A 22,088-nucleotide genomic window follows, 5' to 3' on the forward strand; every position below is an offset into this window, starting at 1 on the left:
AGTAACCTAACATAATTATCAACCCTCATGCAGAGTAACTACGATAATACAAACATCCTTGAGCACCAAGCAAACAAAAATATATGCGTCAGAACATTTACTATGTATATTTAAAATTACCTACCAGCACAGAAGTTTATATTTGCATGCATATATTTGTATATTTGATTTTGTATGTGGCCTTCCTTTGATTAAGAGCTTAATCTGTCTGCAACTATTTTATGTTGTGCAATGTGTAAACGTATTTCTTTGATATATTCATTTACAGCCACTTTAGTGGTATCTACTTAGAGTCTGCATTACACAGCTTCAAGAATCCTCACGGCTAAAATACACAATTCTTACATCGCAAAAATAACCCCAACAAATACGTGTTTCAAGAGATTTTGAACACTAGAATAAAGTTAAAAATTAATCAATGCAATTAAAGTTTTCCCATCTATTTGGGCAATCTTGCTCTACCGTCTTCTTCGTTGTTGCGTCGTGTAGTCTGGTCGAAGTTTACCGACGTTTCTGGAGTGCTCACTGCTTTCATTATGAGAGCAAAGTCATCACCCTGATGATGAAGAAAGCAAGCACCTCTGAAAAGCTAGTAAACTTCTACCAGACTACATAGCACAACAACCTACAAGACAGTCACCTTCAAATTACGATATGTCTCACAGAAATAAACTGGAAACTAAGTTTAAAATTCAGTCATTTTGTATAATTTTGATTTCATAATCAACATTTAGCGTCTTATTTTAGTTGTGGGGCACCTCCAAGATAAACTGTAAATTACCAAATTCTAGTATTTTAACACAATCAAATGAAAGCATTGGGGGTTACTGCATCAATAAAACTGTCATTACTACCAAGAATTATAACTAATTTTAAAAGCACGTAAATTAAATATTTACACATTTTTCTCAAATTTGCTGTCACAGCATATTTATAAATATTAACATTGATCACAGTTAAAGACAGAGAGAAGCAAAACACTTTATTTGCCTGACTGACTAAATATTAGCTTCCCACTGTTCTGACTCCCTCTCAAGCGAGTTTGGGCCCCTGTGAAAAGTCTTTCTAATTTTCTCATAACATTTCTTTTTTTCACATCACTCCCCAAACCCAAAAACTCAACTGGGACATTTCCTTGTTGGCAAGATAGCATTAGCATAACAAGGCTGTAATTGAAAACATTTTATTTTATTTCGCATTTTGGGACATGACAAACACAGAATTAGAAACATGTTCATCTATATATTCACAAATATTTGGGAATGTATACGCTGTTAATTTACCGAAACTACAATTTTCAATATTTTAGAAGGGGACTTCTCCAACTGATAAGTCACCATCGATAATCGATAACAATCATTTTTGTTTTTGTATTTACCACAGTGAATAGGTTTACCACGCAAATTTATATGCACAAAACACACTTAATTTGATTTTCTCACAAATAGTTCGGCTGTATTGCTGTATTTACTCAAAAAAATTAAGTCTTGGTTTTCCGTAATCACAAAAGTTGACTACACCTGATTCAGACATCCGTCATAAGTCTTTAGATACAGAATCAATTCTAAAATGTGTTACATAAAATGTTTCTCTCTAAAAGTCATTTTTATTGCATCGATTTATATTTTGGGGAATACTTGACAACAGTGTCTTCTTCATAGTGTTAAATTACAGTACGTCCACCGTTGAAATGAATGCAACTGTCACAGCCCGGAACTCGACATAAATTACATGACTCATCGCCAAGCGCTCCAGTATTTTCCTGATACGAATCTCGTAACGTTCCATAACGACAATAAAACCAACTTGTCTTTATTAAAAGAGGTACTGAAAATGCTGTTCCTGTACACGTACACACTCCCCATACGTAATGAACTGAAACTTCGTGGATTAAATGTGGCTTAACAAAACACCGATTCCGATTATACTGGGAGGAAACATGTCTATACAAACGAAATCATGTTGAATCAAAAACAATGTCAAAATGGGGCATCAACTTTGATCTTAAGAACTAATTAAAAAAAAAAGCTACGAAAATTAATCCTGCTAGCCATGTAATGTGATTGAAAAGCATCACGATTTCGAGATGCCAGTCTTCTGTACAAGACATCTCTGTTAATTCGTCTACTTTCTTTGTTTGGTACGTACAAGGCGATTTTAATCAGGTTTCTTGTTCAGAAGTGACCTAGTACACTCGACTTTCTTAATAAACATAGAATAAGTAAACAAACAACTATTAACACTATAAAAAAAGACACTATTGTTATACGCGTTTCAACCTCTTGAGGTTATATTCTAATACACTACACGGTATGCAAAGTTTTAAGATTTCTTAATAAACGTATGTATCTGTTGTGCTTGTAACTCTGACCCGGGGAAATTTACAACGAAATATTCTTCAGCACTTTCTAGAGGAAACACATTTCACATATAATTCACAATTTGTTCCAACAGCATATCGATGAAACAATATACTCAAACATTACAATAACCAGTACTTAACACTTTGTTAGAAACAGCTGCACTGTTGTGAGAAAAACATTACTAGCAAATGCTGTTAGCGCTTGACTGAGTCATGAAGTGCCTGCCGGGAGCCGAGAAGTAACAAATGCGTTCAACTTCATCAGTGGACGCACTGGAGAATGGGTTATGAAAACAAATTAACGAAAGTAAACAATGTTGTTCTCAAGTGTTTACAAAATTCTCGGGTCTGTTTAATATATTTGTAGCTACAACTGACTTATAGAAACTAAACTTGCTTGTATTACACTTATGACGGGCGTAAGTGCAATAAACACTACTTGCTCGCCTTGTCAGTAACTTCATAAATAAAGGCTGCATAAACTGCGCACAAACTATATGATATGTATATTTAAAGTTTATTTCCTCTGAAACAGTAACACCACAATCTTTGCACTCTTGTGAATCTGATCAGTCCAACTTCCCTTCAGATCTGTGAACGTATTTGGGATTTAAATGGCAGCCATCACAATGGCGTAGCCTGGAACAGGGTCTGCATTTTAAACCGACAGCACACATGAGTTCAGCCACAAAAAGCCAACTGTAAACTCTAAACCGGATTTACGGAAAACTCAGGGACAATATACTAACACCCATTTTCGGGAGAAAAACGAAGACGCGGGTACAAAAGTAAGCAAAAAAAAAATACAAATTTATTCTCTAAATAAACGTAAAATTCTTACACCGTAGGGTTTTCTTAGCATTAATATTTGTGAGTAACATCACACAAAATTTGCGTACTATTCCTGACACTAAGGTGCACAGGGTTCGATGCTTTGCTTTCCCTTGATAAAGACCGAGGTTTTACAATAGTCACAAGTGTTGACAATCACAACGGTACTCCAATGAACTTTGAGATTCTGAGGGTCACATTAAAAACACTAAAGATAAACTTTAAGTAACACATTGTTGACTTTACATGGTATCTTTTAATAATTTGAATATTTAAGCGTTCTGACGTGAAATATATCTAAAGCGTACTTATCAAACACTATGAGATTCTTTGCATTCCTATTAAGGTATGTTAAAACAAGTCAACAAACGACAAGATATTACAAATATCGAGAAAGAAACGTATGATCCAAAACCAGGCTGATTTTTTTTTAAAGTTTAGGCTGAGAAACGCTGGAATGAAGTATATATCACAAACGTGAAGAAGCTCATTACGATGCACATACACAACACATCCTGCCAGCACCTTGACGAAACCCACAATGCCGACCTCATACATTAGTATTTTCAAACAAACGAAATGCTCACCTTCAGATATGTCACGAGCGTTGATCAATGTCATCGCATTTCGCCATCTTTCAACAACGCCATCGTGAAAAACGTGAATTAAAACTCGTGAAAAGAAATGTTTGATTGCACACGATCAAGCAAGCGACCCCACACAATGGCCTTCTACCTCAGTGTCGCGGCGTACTACCAACACGCACTGGCATTCGGCACTGACTGGCTTGTCTGCCCGCCTCTACATTACTCAACTTCCCATCGCCTCACCGGCAGATAGCAGAGAGGCAAAAGGAAACGGTGGACTACAGAAATCACACGCGAGTATGGGAAGTATGTTAACACAACAAATGCAAATCCGTAACATGCAACAGGGGAGGGGAGACCATCGGAGAAATCTAAGCAACCCCGCAAACTTAACCCGAATTTTACACTCCACTTTCTGGTCGACACCGCCTCAGAACATTTACACTGATTGTCTTCTGAGCTGCATCGTTGTGTAGTCTGATAGGAGTTCATCGACGTTTCAGAGGCATTTGATGCCTCCATTATCAGGGTGATGACAGAGGTACCAATCATCTCCGAAATTCAGTAAACTTCTACCAGACTACACGGCTCATCAACAGTTACCCGGTAATGAAGTTTAATTTACTTATCCAATACTTTACTTTTACTCTACAAATAAGCGTCCATGAGGTATCTGGATTCGATACTTCATACCCTCTGACGGACTACACCGTCTAAGACTTTAGTGGTTTTATTTATTGTCTTCTAGCAAATAACAAGTTAGAACCTTAGAAGTTTATATATGGGTCATGACCACCACCTCTCCTTCTTATCAGAAATCATCAAATTTTGAGTCCAATAAATGTCGCTCACTTCAGTTAGGAAAATCATTACCGCTTACTTTTACACATTCCAAGCTGAAAATTAAGATTGTGTACTTTTCCTTCATCGATTTTCACACAAGGGCACACAAATGTCGATTTTATTAAAATACATTTCTATTTTATTTTCCTAAAACGTAAAGAAAAAGAGCGGTGGAAAATATTTGAAACTTAGGCTTTAGGTCCCTCGCGGTAACTCTTGCGCAGGCGCGCGGAGTAATACAGAACAGCCCGCACCTGCCCGTTCGTCTCAGTAGCAACATAGATAACGTACTTCGACTGTACTTTTAGCAATTTTTATAACTGGATGTTGTCCTTATGTCCGTTCACTCTGTCAACATTTAGCCAAGAATGTCGTCATCCCAATAAACACCAACAAATCATTAATTATACATATTAAGTATCATGTTTCGTGTGACTTTGGTTCCCCTAACCTCACTTTTCCCATAAGGATGGGTTTGTATGAATATACCCCACAAACAGCGAGCGTGTGCTGTACACAGTCACGTTTTTGTTACGCAATTTGGACGAAACGCGATGGAAGTGTAAGCTTCTCAAGCAGGACATTGCTCAATGGAGTTAGTAAAGACATGTTCGTGCAGCGTACGAAGCTTCCGATACCAGCCGCTTCTGAGAAGATTCTCACGTGCGTGTCTGCCAGGCAGTCACATCCTTCTACATCCAAATTAACATTCAATCGATGATCACAAAAGCCAATGACGGCCACGAGCAGTGACCCTTGCTACATTCTTCCTAGAAAATCGCCTTCAATGTGACTTGGCACACGCTAAGGGAAGGGATGCCCCAGTTTACAACGTAATAATAGACATTTCTTATAACAATGGTACGCTACCTCTCAGGGTTGCCAACTCAACAGCTTCCCATATCCGAATTGTGTGACACAAGATCAATTTCATTAAACGCTTTCCAACAAAAACGAATAAAGAATCTAAGCTACAAGACCTAATCTGGTCAACACGTAAAATGTTACGAAAACAAAACTAACCAATCCTGACTAATTTTAGGCTGCTGAACACGAAAATCACATTAAAATTTGTCCATTGCCTCGTGTTTTCGAATTAAGGTTGGGGGGGGGGGGGGCTCATATTATCGAGTTACTCTACTTTATTATCAGTTATAGTACCACCATGCTCTTATCACGTGACCCCTCTTTGCATTACGTGATAAGTTGTTGCCGCCTCAAATGTATCTTCAACTCTTGCAGTATTCCTCGAATCCGGCCAGGTATTGGGTAATTTGTTCTCAGTTAACGGTTCTCTGTGAGATTCCTACTTCTTGCGTAGTATTTGTGTCGTGTAAGATTAATATGCCCCGTAATTGTGTGAATAGTCCAGATAACTTCTTTTTACGTTAAGTGGAGAAGTCACGTTTGCTTCTAGAAAGTGTACGTTAACTCAAGCCATAATAAAGGCTTACGAATTGTACTTTGGGTGTAAAGTAGGCGATCAGGACAAGAACTGGGCTCCACACATAAGCTGCACTACCTGTTCATCAAAACTCAAAGCATGGGTGAATTGTAAGAGACGTTCTGTGCCTTTCGCAGTGCCCATGTTATGGAGGGAGCGAGCAAATCACATCGTGGGCTCTTACTTCTGTCTGGTACCTCCTATTCAAAACGGGGTGACAATGAATATAAAGTGGACAGTGACGTACACAAATACGAAGTGCGATCGGAAAGTTTCAAGACTGTGTCAATAGCGGGCGAACCGGATGTAGTACGAGCTTCTGCCTTTAGGGGGTGCGGCCTACATTCATAGTGAATCAGTGTGCCAGCCGGCATCATCGAATTAGCATTTGTTTCTTAGTTACGGGCGTTTTGGTAGTGCATTACACCGACCCTCCTGCGATTTCGGAATGGCGGATTTTCATGAACAAAGAGTGTGCATCAAATTTTGCCAAAGACTCGCCAAAACGGCTACGGAAACCTATGAAATGCTAAAGCAAGCATTTGGGGAGTCCGCAATGGGTCGTGCACAAACTTTTGTGTGGCATTCACGTTTTAAAAATGGCCGAACCTCTGTCGATGATGACGAGCGCTCTGGACGACCATCTTCGAGCACAACGCCCGAAAATGTTACGAAGATTCGCCATCAACGACTTGTGCGACATTGTTGGGATAGGCTATGGGACCTGTCAGCTGATTCTAAAGGAAGAACTCCACATGCGACGCATCATGACAAAGCGCCAGCGCACACCGCCCTCAAAGTTCGGCAGTTTTTGGCCTCAAACACCATGGCCGTCATCCCGCACCCTCCTTATTCGCCGGATTTAGCTCCGTGTGACTTCTTCCTCTTCCCAAAGATGAAAATTCAGCTAAAGGGAAGGAGATTTGAGACGATAGAAGAGATTCAGGCAGAATCGCAGATGGTGCTTGACAGGCTGACAAAGAAAGATTTCCAGGGATGCTTCCAGGCTTGGCAGCGGCGCTGGGATCGTTGTGTTCACTCCCAGGGGAACTACTTCGAGGGTGATGGATGAATTTAATACCTGAGATAAGTGTACGGGTTTTTATAGGCGCAGTCTAGAAACTTTCCGATCGCACCTCGTATACCATCGGCATTTCGCCCCGTGCCTCACGGTAAACTAATACCTATTCCTGAACCACTCGAAAGTTTTTCTGTAGACTCTGATGATGTTCATGTTGAGCTTGATATATACGTCAAGAGATCCACCATTTTGTACAAGCCTCTATCCTTCTGAACCACATAAGATCACAGAAAAGTGAGCTTAATGACCTCATCAGGGATCTTTAACTGCCTAAGAATAAGGCAGAGTTTTTGGCCTCGAGGCTACAACAGTGAAATCTTCTAGATAATTCTGCGAAAGTGACAACATTTCGTACTCGAAATAAAGACTGTGATAAATTCTATCAAACAGAAGGCGAACTCATTGACTTCTTATTGAAAACTGGGGTGCAACGTGTCATTGAAGATGCATTTCTTGCGCTCACACCTGGATTTCTTCCCGTCAAACTGTGGTTCCCTCAGCGATGGAGCAAAGATACAAAAGGAAATGGAGTGCCGCCATGTTAGCCGATTATTGTTGGATGGTGAAAAGGAATGCTCCAGAACCTAAATACACGCGAAAGGCGAAAAGGTATGTTCGTAGCTATATCTTATTGCCATATAACTAAAAAATGTCTTGTATAAATATAACAAACTGGTTTTTTTCTCGAAAACAAGAGCCAATCTGCCAATCTAAGCACTTTTTCCGTGTTTAGCACCCCAAAATTTATAAAGTAAACTTACTTTCATACCCACAACAAGAAATGACCCAAAATTTGTTGGACAGTGTTATTTTCGAAAACTCATATCATGAATTAGAGATATAACAATAATGCTCCGAGAATATAAATAGGGCTTTAACGTTCATTCCTCATGATTCTAGCGCGTTATATATCACATCTAACCTCATTAAACGCGCCATTTATAGAAACTCTAACCCTTTGAAGCCGAATATAAAGCAGGGAGTTAGTGCTAGTCATTTCACGGGGGCCACATTTATTAAATTTACGGACACAAGGGTCCCCAGGCAATGACCGCTCGTCCTTCTGGTAAAAGTAGGCGGAGTTACGAACTCAGTCCGTACAGCGAAGAAAACAACGCATCATCATTACAAAGATCAAATGGGAACCGCAGTTTAAGGAAATTATCAATGTTTACAATCAGAATAATAGAAAATCCATAATTACGAAATAAAGAGTTATTGATTTTTGAAGTAGGAGAGTTACCCTTGGACTTTAAAATGTTAATCATCCCTGTGCCCAGCGGCAATGTCTAACCCCCGACAATGAAACTACACGTGGAGAGGGTAGGACCCGTTCCGTTAAACACTGCCGTTCTACCCTTAACCCACCCTCAGAGAGAATAATTCCAATGTTGGCGTTGTGTGTATCGTGACACATTCATTCATAAACAGAAAACACACGCACGCACAAATTGTAGATTCCGCCATCATAAGTCGCGTATTTTCAACGCATATTGATCGTCATCTTCTGCGTTTTAAAAGCCTTGTGATTCATATGTTTTCAGACTGTTAATTTTGCTACACTGAATGCCACTAGTACCAGTTACACATCGTAGTTCGCATCGCCGCCATGTTGGTATCGCTTGAAAACGTGTCATTAAAGTGACATTTTACACATATCATTAAAAGCTAAAATGTAATTCAAGAGTCACTGTTCTGAGTGGGGGGTGCCAAATTATTCAATTTATTGTCCTTTTAAATTCAATATTACCAAATGGAGGAGGTGAAATGGTGGCAATGAACTGGCGGGTATTACAAAAGTAGTGGTCCAACGATTCGGAACCGTGTTTCGGCTGTGTATATGACGGCTTATAAATAAGAACAAACAGTAAGGCCTACATTAGAAACGTAATTTGATGAAATCTCTCCACTCAGAGTAATCCATACCGAAATAACAATTGTCGATAGTCACGTGTTTTTGACATTCCGTTTTTCCAGTTGCTCTGTTTCGTCAATGAAATTGCCTGACGATTCCTGGTCTATTTGAATGTTATCGCTACGAGCTTGCTGAGTCCTCGCTTTCCGTAAAAAACACGACATGTTACAAAATAATACACAGAACTCCAGATTTCGCGGGCACTTGTAGCAAGATAATCAGCCTTCGAGTTAAAAAATCAGGGAAGTTCTTGACTAATTGAGCAGTTAACTTCTTAAGAAGTATGACTCTATGGGATCTATGGGAGATGGGAGTTGAAGGAGACTGGATTTTGTTGGCCCAGGACAGGGTCCGGTGGAGGGCTTTGGTTAATTCGGTGATGAACCTTCGAGTTCGGTAAGCCATCTAGTTAGTTAGTTAGTTAGTTAGAAGTAAGTCTCTGCTCCATACAGTTAGTTATACAAGTGCACGTAATGATGTTAAACACCATTTTTCTGTTCTGTCTGTCCGCAGCTCCGAAACTGCTATGAGGACTTAAATATAATCACGTATTGGTAATATACAATAAACTACAGCGCTTATATAATTTTAATTCGTACATAGCTCCAATTTTACATGAAGTTCATATTAAACTGCACAAACTATCTGAAAAAAAAACTGCTCATAATACAAAACTATAGATCTAGTTCATTAAGATCCGCGCGACGTTTATATAAAAAATTTGTCAGTGTGGAGAATGTTAAAAGTAATTCTATATCGAATACTATATGCAGTGGATAACTTTCCAACAGCTGACCATCCACAAAGATCAATTTTAAACTGAGTTTTTGTTCATAGGCTTTCAAGGTTTCGGTACACTGTTCGCTTGCTAGGCTAATTCAATTGAATCATGGGTCACTGCTGCCAACTTGCTGGGAACACTGATTCGTATCTGCAGTGTGAAGATTTCAATGAGCAATAAATTAACACCAAGGACAAAGAGAGTTGTAAAATCGTGCACGCGAAGTAAAAGTAGGCCTACGCAAATTTAATGTGATGAAGAAGTTATCCTCCAGTCTTGTGAGGAAGTTGGCAATACTTCGTCTCATCTGAAGCCTCAATAGATTCGCAAAGATAGATGCCCAGACGTAGATTTTAGCTTGATGACTGACTTGTAAATTTGAAATATTATGACGCATACTTAATGTAATATACCGTAATACACGAACAATGTTGTTTAAAATTAAACCATACACAGTTTGTGATTTTTCCAAAAAGCAACACGTTACCTGATGACGTAACAAACGTAATTAATTACAAGACCAATTTCATGGTTATTTTACACTCAGGTCAGCGGTATCTTTCAAGTGATTACCCCCGAAACATCATCAAATCTATCAGTTATGTCTGCATGAACACGAGAAATACAAGTTTTCCTGAAGCGGCCTGCACGGATCTGAACCATGTCTCTCCAGAACATAATGCAGACCTTACCAGTGTTACAAACCTACAGAAAACTGTCACGAAGCGACCTATTCACACGTCATTTGACAACGCAGCATCAATTACGGAGGTCTCTTGGCGTAGATATAGGGGAGTCGTGCATGTACATCACGCGAAATTCCAGCCTCCAGTTATTAGTGGCCTGCCTTGGTAATTAAAACTGGGGCGTTCCTACGTAACATTAAATTCTCATGATCACAATCTCTCTCCCATCCTCGACACGCATTACAGCTGACAGGAATTCACCGTTTCTGACTGCTTCCCGCTGCATTATCTAAATTGAAATTTCTTCATTTGTCATCCTAACCCCATTAAACAAAGAGTAAAATGGCGTACTGTAGGAAAGACGGTGTATTAATTAATACACCGAATAAATGCGTTAACAGCAGGAAAAGAAAGAAAGTGAAACAGTAAATCCAATGTGAAGACAATCTGTTACTCAGATTACCCTAGAACCACTGACACTTCTTTACTGAAAAATGGTTGGGTATGGGGGAGATTCCATAAGCCGTAAAAATGAACGCAGCGCTCTGCCCCTCACCACGCGTTTTAAATCGGTTGATGTGGTTTTAGTACGACTCGTTACTGCTTGGTTTATACAGCGGGACTGTGTAGGTATAGTCGGCGCAGTAGTTTTTGGCCGGTGTAATTTTCAAGGGGAAGGCTAGGAGCGAGTCACTTGTGCGATAGTATAATGCTGACTGCATCGAGGAGCTTATCGGACCGAACGCCCAAACAAAAGAAATACACTGACCGTGCCACTTCAGGTACACAGACTAGGCCCGTCCGCTAACTTCTCTACCGGCCAAAAATTCCAGCGCCCACTATAATCAGCGGTCAAAACATTCTACACCGCTAAGTTCAAACTGTGCTCAAAACAGTTGACAAATGACGGCAAAACTGATTACAGCATGCAAATGGAAACATTCTTGGACGCGTTTCACGAAATACAAAGGGAAATAGTTTCTGACTACCCAATATAAATATTCCTAATGTGATTATAGTTCACTCGCAATAAACGAACATCTAAACCAATTACGAGTGCAAGTGAATATATCAAGCGGAAAGTTATGTCAGCTCGAATTCGTTCTTCTACGCCAGCCAACGGCATAACTGAGTCTGCATTCGATCCACCAGAATTCGTTCGTTGGTGTCTGATGAAGCTTCACTCCGTGACGCACGACTCCCGAGTAAAGAGCCCGCTACCATATAAAGATGGCTTCGAAACGAGTGTGACTGGTAGCCTTCGGACGTTACAAACTCTTCGAGAACAGAAACACATCAAGACGCGGTACAACACAGTCAACCGAGTTGAGGACATCGGAGCCATTTTGAACGAAGACCCATATACATATAAAATACGTATAATTCCATGGAACAGAGTTCATTTTTAAAAAGCTAACTGTTGCTTAACTTGTCAAGAAATTATCCGCCTGTTGTATAACCCGCGGGATCATTACCATAATAAAAGGAAACCGCCATTGGTTCGTAACCTGAAGCAGATGAATTAAGAAAGATTACAAGTTCTCGCGTCGGTGAGCATGAAGATGGGTATTTCTGGGTTGTTCCACCGTGTAATCTGGTAGCAGTTTACCGACGTTTCATAAGTGTTTGTAGCCCTTGTCATCGGGGTGTTGAGTAAGAGGCAGAAAGGACCTCTGAAACGTCTGTAAATTTCTACCAGACGACACGGCGGAATAACCCAGAAGACACCCATCTTCAGAAGAATTCAGTTTACACCTCACACCCTATTTCTTTAAGATCCATTTTAACTATTCATAGGTCTTCCAAGTGTTTTTTTTTTCAAATTTCCATATCAAAATTTATATGCAATTCTCATATATTCTCAAAGCTCACAACAAATGTTAGGAAATATATACATGCATGGTCCAATACTGGACACCGCGTACATCTTATAAATAACAAAATAAGAGGAAAATAAGTGAGAAAGATTATTCCCAAAATACACCAAAACACGAGGAAATGGCCTGAAAGATACATACACAGTACATGGATATCCGATAGAGCAGTGGTATTCAACCTGGGGTACGAGAAATTTAAAAAAAAATATTATTTTATGATAAACACTGAATAATCAGTAATGTAATTTATTTAATTTATTTTAGATGTAGATTATATACTATGTATAACTTGAATTATACACCAACAACTTTGGGGGTACAAAGTTGAAGAGAAATTATATCTGGGCGTACGCGAACAAAAAAGGTTGAATACCACTGCGATAGAGCATATTAATATTTATACAAAACCACAAAACAACAGACGTGAACAACAAAATATAATAGGACGTCAATCACAAGACTGCACATAGCGTAAGGACCTTAATGACAATCATTAAACATTGCCTTTCATAAACTTAAAGATACATTGGATGCCCACACACAAGTAAGAAATGCAAATACACTGGTCCGTAAACCATTCTATTTTGATTCATTGCTCTTTAAAACTGAAACGTGTTTGCAAATTTCTTGAACCGTACAGACATGTGCATATGCGTGAACATGTCCACCCTTTATGTATGTTTTCCGCATACACTTAGTCAAGGGCAGGTATTTTTTTTTGTATCTTAGGGGTTAACCAACTATGCCAAATAAGTGATCCAAATAACTACTAATAATCCGTGTCGTAACAGCTCCAGAGAGCCAAAGCCGACTAGCTTGACTGCAGGCCTCACGTTCACATGCCTAAGCAGAGGTGAACGATCACCCAACCAGATACAGGGTGACGTGTGGTCAGCACGACGAACCCCCAGCCATTGCTAGCTTTCATGACCGGATTACACGCATTGTAGCTCCCCAATTTCCTCAAGATGCTGGGTTGGCACCGGTCCCATACACCAGTCGAAAATCTCATGAGAAAATTTCTTCTCCCCCGAGACTCGAACCCGAACCAGCGCGCATTCCGTATCGCCGGTCCGAAGCATGATGCCTCAGACCGCACGGCTAGGGCGCGAGACCCAAATAACTACTACAAATCATAATTCCCTTCTTGAGTCGTGAATCGAATTATCATCTTCGTCTCATAGCAGATTTGACGTTTTAAAAACACTGGGTATTATACAGACAAAAACAGAGAGAGAAATTTATTGATATATTTCACAAAGAAAGAATACAACAGATACAAATGTACATCAAAGATGGTGTTCAAAACAACGACAATGTGTTCCGCGATCCGGAAACCTTTCAGAGTACAGCCAGCTGATTAGAACACTATAGACCCAGCCAAGTCCCACACTGTCCAAGAAATGTCCGACCAATGATCTCTGAGCAGGTGCTACGTATAATCTTGAAAATGGCTACATCTTAAAAGAGAGGCGTTTCCAGACCAATGCGTGTTTGTGTTTTTTATATCTTTACGCTTACACAACATATCCTCAAAAATATGAAATATACAACATTGAATCACCCTGTATAGTCTAACACCAACACAAAAATTAGTAAAACTGAAACTCTTAACGTAAATTAAATCACATATAACAACGCTGTAACGACACAACCTAGTTCAAGATTAAATAAACATCGCCAAATATAAAAGAATTGTAACTTAGCCTAATTAACCCTTTAAAGTCCAATGTTAACTTTTCGTACCAACTTCGTCTACAATCAGTAACTCGGTTTGTTTTGGGAGATTTCGTAAAATTCTCACTGTAAACAGCGATTATTTCCATTGACAGTATCAAGTCATGTTTTCTATGCGGTACGGACTGAAATCCTACTATTTAGACGAAGCAAGGGACGATGTCTTGCGCTTGCGCAGGACTCCGCCCTGGTTGGTTGGCTGGTTTCAAAGGGTTACGCAAAGTAGCAGGTAGGCATTAAAATTTCTTCGAAACGCCAGTTTCTTTTCCAGATAATTAATCTCACATATAAAACGTGTCTATATACCGTCAATTCTGTCACTTGCCTGGTGAATCATCACGCTGAAAATTAAATAGCAGGAACTCACTAGTAACTGCCCACTTCCCATACTGATGACGTCACCACAAGGACAAGTATACACGTCATTGCAAAGCAACTAGACCCAGCGTTATATTCTGCCAACCCTTCAGCAAGCGTTGATTGTGACGGGAATATATTTTTGTTGACACTTATATGCGCATTTCTACGAAGCTTTCAACACGGACTCTCAACACCTCATATTAATTCATACCTCATAAACTGCTTCATGGCTTAAGGTCACAGTTTGAAATAACTACAGATAAAGTAGTTTTCTTACGCAAATAAACAGAACAGCTTACACAGGATCAGAGTTTAAGCCTTCGAATATTAGTTATGCAGCCCAGCACAACCATTATACACAATTGTTTGAGAACAATAACATTTATTTAACACTACAGCAAGATTCGAAAACTCGTTCATTCATCCTATGCCTCATCAAATACTACAACTTTTTCTTAGTCGGTTAATACACAGCATACATTGAGGTGGCGTTATATTTCCATACCAAGCGCTTGAAACAAGACTGGCACAAGGCTTTTGAATATGTTGTGCGGGCCTGCATAACATACAAAACTCGAAGGTACTGAAGGCGTCCGTTGCTCTGCGACTGAGCAAAACCACGAAAATCCTCAGCACAGCCGCTAAAAGAGCTGAGATAAGAACCGAATATCTATAAAATACAAGTCTAGAATACCGATATTAGCTAACTTGTAGAGTATTCGGAGTTATAAAATGTAACTGAACTGGTCAACTTAGTGATTTATTTGTTTATTTATAAACAGACTCGGAAAATACGAAGTCGAAACACTGGATTAGTGTGTAATGAATCGGAATGGATGTGGAAGGAAGCGGTCATGACCCAATTCAAGATACTATCCCGGAATTTAAGAAAAAAATCACAAATTGTCACAGTCAGGATATTAAGTCTCTGGTCCGGTATTTCAACCCGGGGCTTCTAGAGTATGAAGCAGCATTGGCCAATCACTCGACCGCAACCTTGGGATTGCTTTGGTAAAAGACTCGCTTTATATTTTATACACGAAATGATGCAGTAATTAACGGATAGTTCACAGTCGCAAAAAATCCTCCCTGCATTAAATAATTCTTGGCGAAGTAATTTGCTATCATATAAAATGTGCTGATCAGGTTCACAATATGATCTGCGGAGTATCACATGCTTCCGTGTTATCGATAATCGATCTCCACTGATGAAGTTGAATGCAACTGTTTCTTCCCAGCTCCCGACAGGAACTAGTATTAAAAAAAAGGTTAAATAATTTTATTGTTTTCACGGCGCGATATTCGATTCGTATCGGGAAAACGTTGTGCTTAGCGGAGGGTCATGCAGTTCCTGCCGGGAGCCCATACGTGACAACTGCGTTCAACTTCATCAGTAAACGCACTCGTTTTGAACAGTAGTAGTCATTGTGTTAGTTGGTTAGTAGCTGACCAATAGGAGACGTACGGCGAGATTTAACGGGTGAATTTGGGGTTCTCACGACGATTAAGATGACGATGGGTAGACTACTAGGAAGATAACTACATTGTGGAGAAACATGCTGTTCCCATATTCAATCCAGATGGAGATCACGTTTCTCTATCTACGAGTCTAAAAACCATCAAAACTCTCAATTTTTTTAATTTTAATTTCAGCGTTTTATAAAACGATGCTGTCAACAGTTTCGATTATAGCGTCGAATGGTAAAATTATTAACGAAAAATAAATTGAAAATAAGGCAGAAGGAAGCCGCCGTGACAAATTTAAGCTACTATTCCATCATATTCTTAGAGGAACTAACAGGATAACCATCTCTGGGCCTAGATCTGACTTGACTCAGTAGTTGTGGTCTAGTAACGACTCCGTTGTGACTTTCATGCTGACACAAAACTGGTCTCCATTTCCCCAAACACAATTACACACTCGTCAAGAACAGTAATTTATGATGAGGTGAAGTTTAATTAGACTACTTGTGAACAATTAACAAATAAACGTCATATTCATGATGAAATTGAAGATGTATCCTAATAAACGGAAAATTTCCGTCACTATTTGACACGCCAAGAAAAAAGAGAATAGAAGCTTCAGGCCCTCATATAACATCTGCTATATCCGCTGATATCCATTTTAATATTATCTTTTCTGTTCTCCGAAACTACAGACGAACATGACAAAGAAAGCTAAATACGAAACTGCAAGAAAATTTTAACAGAAAACGATAAAAAACAAAGCATAAACACCATGAAACGCATTACTGTTTATCACAAAGAGGTCACTGGGATAGCGAACCTTCTAAATGTTCTTAAGTAACCTTGAGATAATGGCAGAAACTTGTCTTTCGCTGCGATATCGCAGCAATGTAGATTTTACTGAGTCACTTATAGAAGTGCCTTAAATTTGTCACCAAAAGTGTAAAAAAAAAAAAAAATACAGCAGCTTTAAACTAGATTTAAAATAAAATTAGACTTGGTAAATTCTGTTATTTGTCAGTAAGCATGTTGGCCGATTAACAAAAAATATTATAAGCCAATGAAGAAAGGATACAGGCCTTCAGTCAATAAAACAGTTTAATAATGGCGGTTACGCATATTTAAACGTATAAATATAACTTCCTAAATTTGAACCTTTAAGAAATATTACGTGTTAAGGCTCCGGGAAGACTTAAGAATACCCTGAGAGAGATACATTAAATTAAATTCATACGAGGACAAGAATATTAAATAAATTCTGCTTGCTTAGCTCTTCCAAAATCGTGAAATTTAAGAATCGATAACTACGTTTCGCATGGACTAACTGTACTGGTTTCATATGATTATCAGAATAAACAGCTATTATTTATTTAAGCAGCAATAACAAATTAAAGTTTCCGATGAAAATGTACCGATTTTTTGATAAGAACCTAGTTTCTGAATAGCATTTAACAATGCTATAGTTTCAAATTAAAATGTTTCCGTAACAACATAACTACATACAATTTTACATGAATAAATATGTCTGTAATTGAATACATGTAGTCTGACATGTTTCATGACGTTTCAGAGATGTATCATCACTAATCGCCCTGATGATGATGGCAAAACGTACCTCCGAAACGTAGGGAATGTATCATACTACACGACGCAGGAAACCAGGATACAGCCATTTGACTCTCGCCGCTGTGAGAATCTCAAATATCAAACTTTTTATCACTAGGGACTTCGACGTCCGAACGATAAATGACCTTTTCAATTAAGTGGAATTTCCAGGAATGCATTTAATGAGTCAAGGACACATGACTGTGACTCGCTGTCTCATCAAGCACGTCTATAACTTCTCAAGAAACTTCCCAATTCCCAGAGAATTTTTCTTTGCGGTATGCGACGTGATCATGCGAGGTTTGTGTACAGCGCCTTCTCAACAAACATTTCTCCGGGGACCAGGCCTACAGGAATGCCATCTCGCTGATAACAATGCACATTCCTGCGCCTCCTGACACTCTGCCCCACCTCGGATCGGCCGCGCCTCTCTGTTCGCGTGATGCAAACACAATGTTACCAAAAGCGAGCCCAATTTGACAAGGCTATTAGTGCAGCCAGGGTGACAAGGCGGACAGGAGTTATGAACATGTTTAAAACCGATTTTCTCAACAACACAGATTTCGTCGCGTAAATTAATTAAATTATTATCATTAAATGGGAAAGAATAAAAATAAATCGGCGTTAAACTATCATAAGATACGATCTGAAAACTTTGATGTCCGGAAGAATCTATGAGGAATATCCAGAATTGTAAACGTTAGTGTTATCTGCTGTTTGGTTAATTTCATTCCATCTGCTGACACGGGGCTTCATAATTTCTAATCTTCACGAGATGTTACCTTGCTGACGCGAGGCACGAAACACGCGTGAGAGAAATAAAAAATACCTACAAAATATCAGCCGAAAAACCAGAAAGAGACCACTTCAAATATTCAGGCGCAGATGCGAGGATATTAAAATTATTTTTCATAACATAAGATGAGATGATGTAGTGGATTCAAGTCACTTGGGAAACAGATCAGTGACAGGGTTTTGTTAACGCGTTAATGAACCTCTGGGTCCGTTGAACCTAATTAATCAAGTACACACTTCACACTCTGTTACTTTCAGATCAACATTTTTAGTAACCTCAACGTCCCCAACAAAATTTTTCGTAAACATTTTTAATTTCTCCAATGCCCCAACCACGTCATTATTCTTAATTTTATCAACCAAATATCATTTAGTGGCGAGTACAAATTATTAATTCTATTATCTATTGAAATGTCATACAATTTTCTGCCGAATCCTATAACCTCCAAATATACTCATCAGCGCCGTGTTTTCAAAACCTGTTATTCAATCGGGGGGGGGAAAGATCGATTTTTACACTCGTACGAAACAAAAGGTAGAAATATCGATGTATTGCGTTATGGCATGTTTCGCCGAATCGACTTATAGGTAGATTACTAACATTTCGGAGAAACATAACGCTTCCTTCTTCAGCCCGGAATGTGTAAGAAGTTACGTTCCTCTAAAACATTGATATCTACCTTAAGTCAACTACGTGTTAAACATCGGCATATTCCCCGCAGTGAGAAACTTATCTTCAAAATTGCGGAAGGAAATGAACATAAATCATGATATGAAATGTGATAATGTTGGGCGAGAAGATTGGACGAAGGTGAAGGTGTGGAAGGCAGACAGATTTCGTAGAAGTGAGATTATGGAAAGCCGTAATGCTGCTTAAGGAAGTAGCTTAGCTGCAGGATATGACGTAGCTCGCACAGCAGTCACGCCCAAGGCGACAGATGAGTTCGGTGCAAACACAACTATTCACCTTGTATGACCCTGGGAGTAATTCAAATACCATTACGAGCTGTCGCTTGTCTGAGAGGGAAAAAACTGCAAAATTTATATAAAGGCAACTCTCGGTTTACGAACGATCGATTTACGAACATTCGCTATAACGAACGTCACAATTCATTCAAAATTTCTTAAAATCGCCAATAGATAGAGATCCTTATAAAACGAAATGCCAAACGTATAGTGAACATAATTGTAAGATTTAAATAAACAAACTTTTAAAAAATGCATTTATTACAAAAATTATCAGAAAATTATTATATGATAGCGCTATACGGAAGCGAAATATGTCAGTGGAAAAGTCAGAAAGAAGAAGAATTTGAAAAGTGGTTCTATAGAAGGATGTTGATAATTAAGTGGACTGATAAAGTACGAAATGAGCTGGTCTTAGACAGAACAGACGATGGAAAAAGTCCTGACAATAAATAATTTTAAAAGTAATTTCTGTTGAAACAAAATAAAAATATAGCAACACTGCGAAAAAAAACATTTGCCTTTAAATCTTTCGGCAATAACAATTAACCATTACGCGATCTTGGTATTTGACATTAATAAAAGATTGCAGAATGAGGTGTCAGTCTCTCTTCAGAATTATTTACTTAAACAATGGTCTTAGACAGGATAGGCGAAGGAAGAAGTCTATGAGGAAATCTTACCAGGAGAAGAGATAGGATGGCGGACACATTCTGAGGCACCCAGGATTGGTTAATTTGGTAATGGAAGGAACAGTTGAAGGGGAGACAAAGATTGGAATATCTTTGAGGATGTGGGCTGTAAAAAATATGTGGAAATGAAGAGATTGGCGCAAGATATGCGAAAATGGAGGACCGCGTCAAACCAGTCGAAAGACTGATGACAAACAAACAAAAAATTATACTGAACTGTTCTTGGTTAATAAAACTAATCTAGAAAGTACAAAAACCTTGGTTTACATGCAACGCCGCGTAGAATGTTTTCTCGCATAACGCATACATACATTATAATAAAACGTATTTTATAGACAATTCGATGTTTAGTACATGGTTTTAATGCTTTAAAATGGCTGTTAATGTATCGTAAGAGCTCAGGAATGCAAGATACTCATAACGAACAACGTCTTGGAACGGAACTCGTTCGTAAACCCAGAGTCGCTTAGTCTACTTTCCTTTAACACACAACAACTTACCTTTCAGTGGTTGGATCAGCGCAGTTGAGAGGGTAACGAAGCTCTATAACTTCCCCATTCTTCTCTTTTAGCTGTCCCTGGTTTTCCATGTAATACTGGACCAGCTCTGACAGAGTCGCAAACTTCTCACCTCCATACAGATCGTAGAAATCACCAGTGTTCTGAATCTTGATGTGAGTAACTTCACCATTACGCCTGAAATAAGTCACACACCGGAAACAATAAATGTGTGTTACTCTATTGAACAATGTCGTCAATTTTAACAGGAGGAAGATTGCTGTCTTCTGGGTTGTTGCGCCGAGAAGTTTACCGATGTTTCAAGGGTCCTTGCTGCCTCCATCATCAGGTCGCCCTGATCACTACACGGCGCAACAACCCAGAAGACGGCCACCTTAAGACTCACCGCCACGAAAACCTCAAATCCTACAATTTAAAGAGGCAAACAACAAAATTGGGTATACGGACTACAATCTCGGACACCAACATTCTTTGCTGAAATGGTTTCCAAACTGTGCACAAGCATTCTTCACCAAATTTCAATACAGTGACTGAAGCAAGATTAAAACGAGTAGGGCATTTTCAAGACCACGCTGTCAATTTCTTAAAAAGCTCTGAAATAACGCAAATAAAATAAAGGGAATTTAAAAAGTATATTTTATACACTTACAATCGGCAATTCGTTGGTCCCCGCGATTGACTGAGATTCTTTCATGTGATTGATCTGTACAGTCATCTCTGCTGTTATGCGATAGTTGCATTCATGTAAGACGCCGACCTATAGAAAATCGCGTAGTAAAAATAACCCCGGTACCTCCGCAGAGATTAAATTAGTCCTTTGAAAGTTTAAAGCGCCAGGAATGAGCAAACTCGCATATGCAAAAGTTTGCATTTCACAAACAGCTTTTACCGATTCATCGATCTCATTGGAGCAAAATCCCGTTAACGAAACACGTAATTGCAGAGATGACTGTATTTATAATTTTTATTCAAAATCAGCGATGTAAGAATTACGATTTAGTATAAGAATCAGTACGAGAAACATTGTAAAACGTTATAAATAATAGTAAAATATATTTATTTCACTTTTTGACTTGCTGGTTTCAAAATCGGCGCAAATCGAGGGCTACCTGTATACTCCTGCGAGCAAATATACAGGTCCTCCAAATAGATGGTACTTGAGGTTACATACGAAATGCAACAAAATATGGACGTCCTGTATTGCATATCTCCACTGCAGAAGTGGGGGGAGGGGAAAGGACAGTTACTGAAAGTGCCCATAAGCCATGCTTAAAAAAAGCAAGCTGCTTATTTATTATAATATTATGAATATATATTTAAATTGTTCACTGTTCTACCACATACGTCCATAAAGCTGCAGTGATTGCATTAAAGAGATGTCAAATAATGAAACAGTGCTGGAAATAAGCAAAGTCCTAACCATCTGACCTTCAGTTATCCGACATTCCATGCAAACGTCCATTAATATTTTTTTAAAAAATAAACTCTTAACTAACTGAGTATCTAGACGGCCTAGGGACTCCGAACGTTCATCACCAAAT

General features: G+C 38.9%; 1 protein-coding gene across 4 annotated transcripts in view; it reads right to left on the minus strand.

Moving 5' to 3' along the window:
- The window catches only part of LOC110838312 (tyrosine-protein phosphatase non-receptor type 11), a 78,874-nt gene that overhangs the window by 22,828 nt on the left and 33,958 nt on the right, over nucleotides 1–22,088 (minus strand). For 3 of the 4 annotated variants that reach the window (XM_087345864.1, XM_087345863.1, XM_087345865.1), the window contains one exon: nucleotides 20,530–20,724. In XM_087345864.1, the coding sequence (XP_087201990.1) occupies nucleotides 20,530–20,724 (195 nt within the window). Of the gene's footprint in view, nucleotides 1–3,780; nucleotides 4,014–20,529; nucleotides 20,725–22,088 lie in introns of those variants that run through there. The other variant, XM_087345866.1, reaches the window with a different exon arrangement.

This window comes from Zootermopsis nevadensis, unplaced genomic scaffold, assembly GCF_977971745.1.
Source record: "Zootermopsis nevadensis isolate Lab colony 2312 unplaced genomic scaffold, Znev_1.0 Znev_ptg000009l, whole genome shotgun sequence".
In the NCBI taxonomy this organism is placed as follows: domain Eukaryota; kingdom Metazoa; phylum Arthropoda; class Insecta; order Blattodea; family Termopsidae; genus Zootermopsis; species Zootermopsis nevadensis.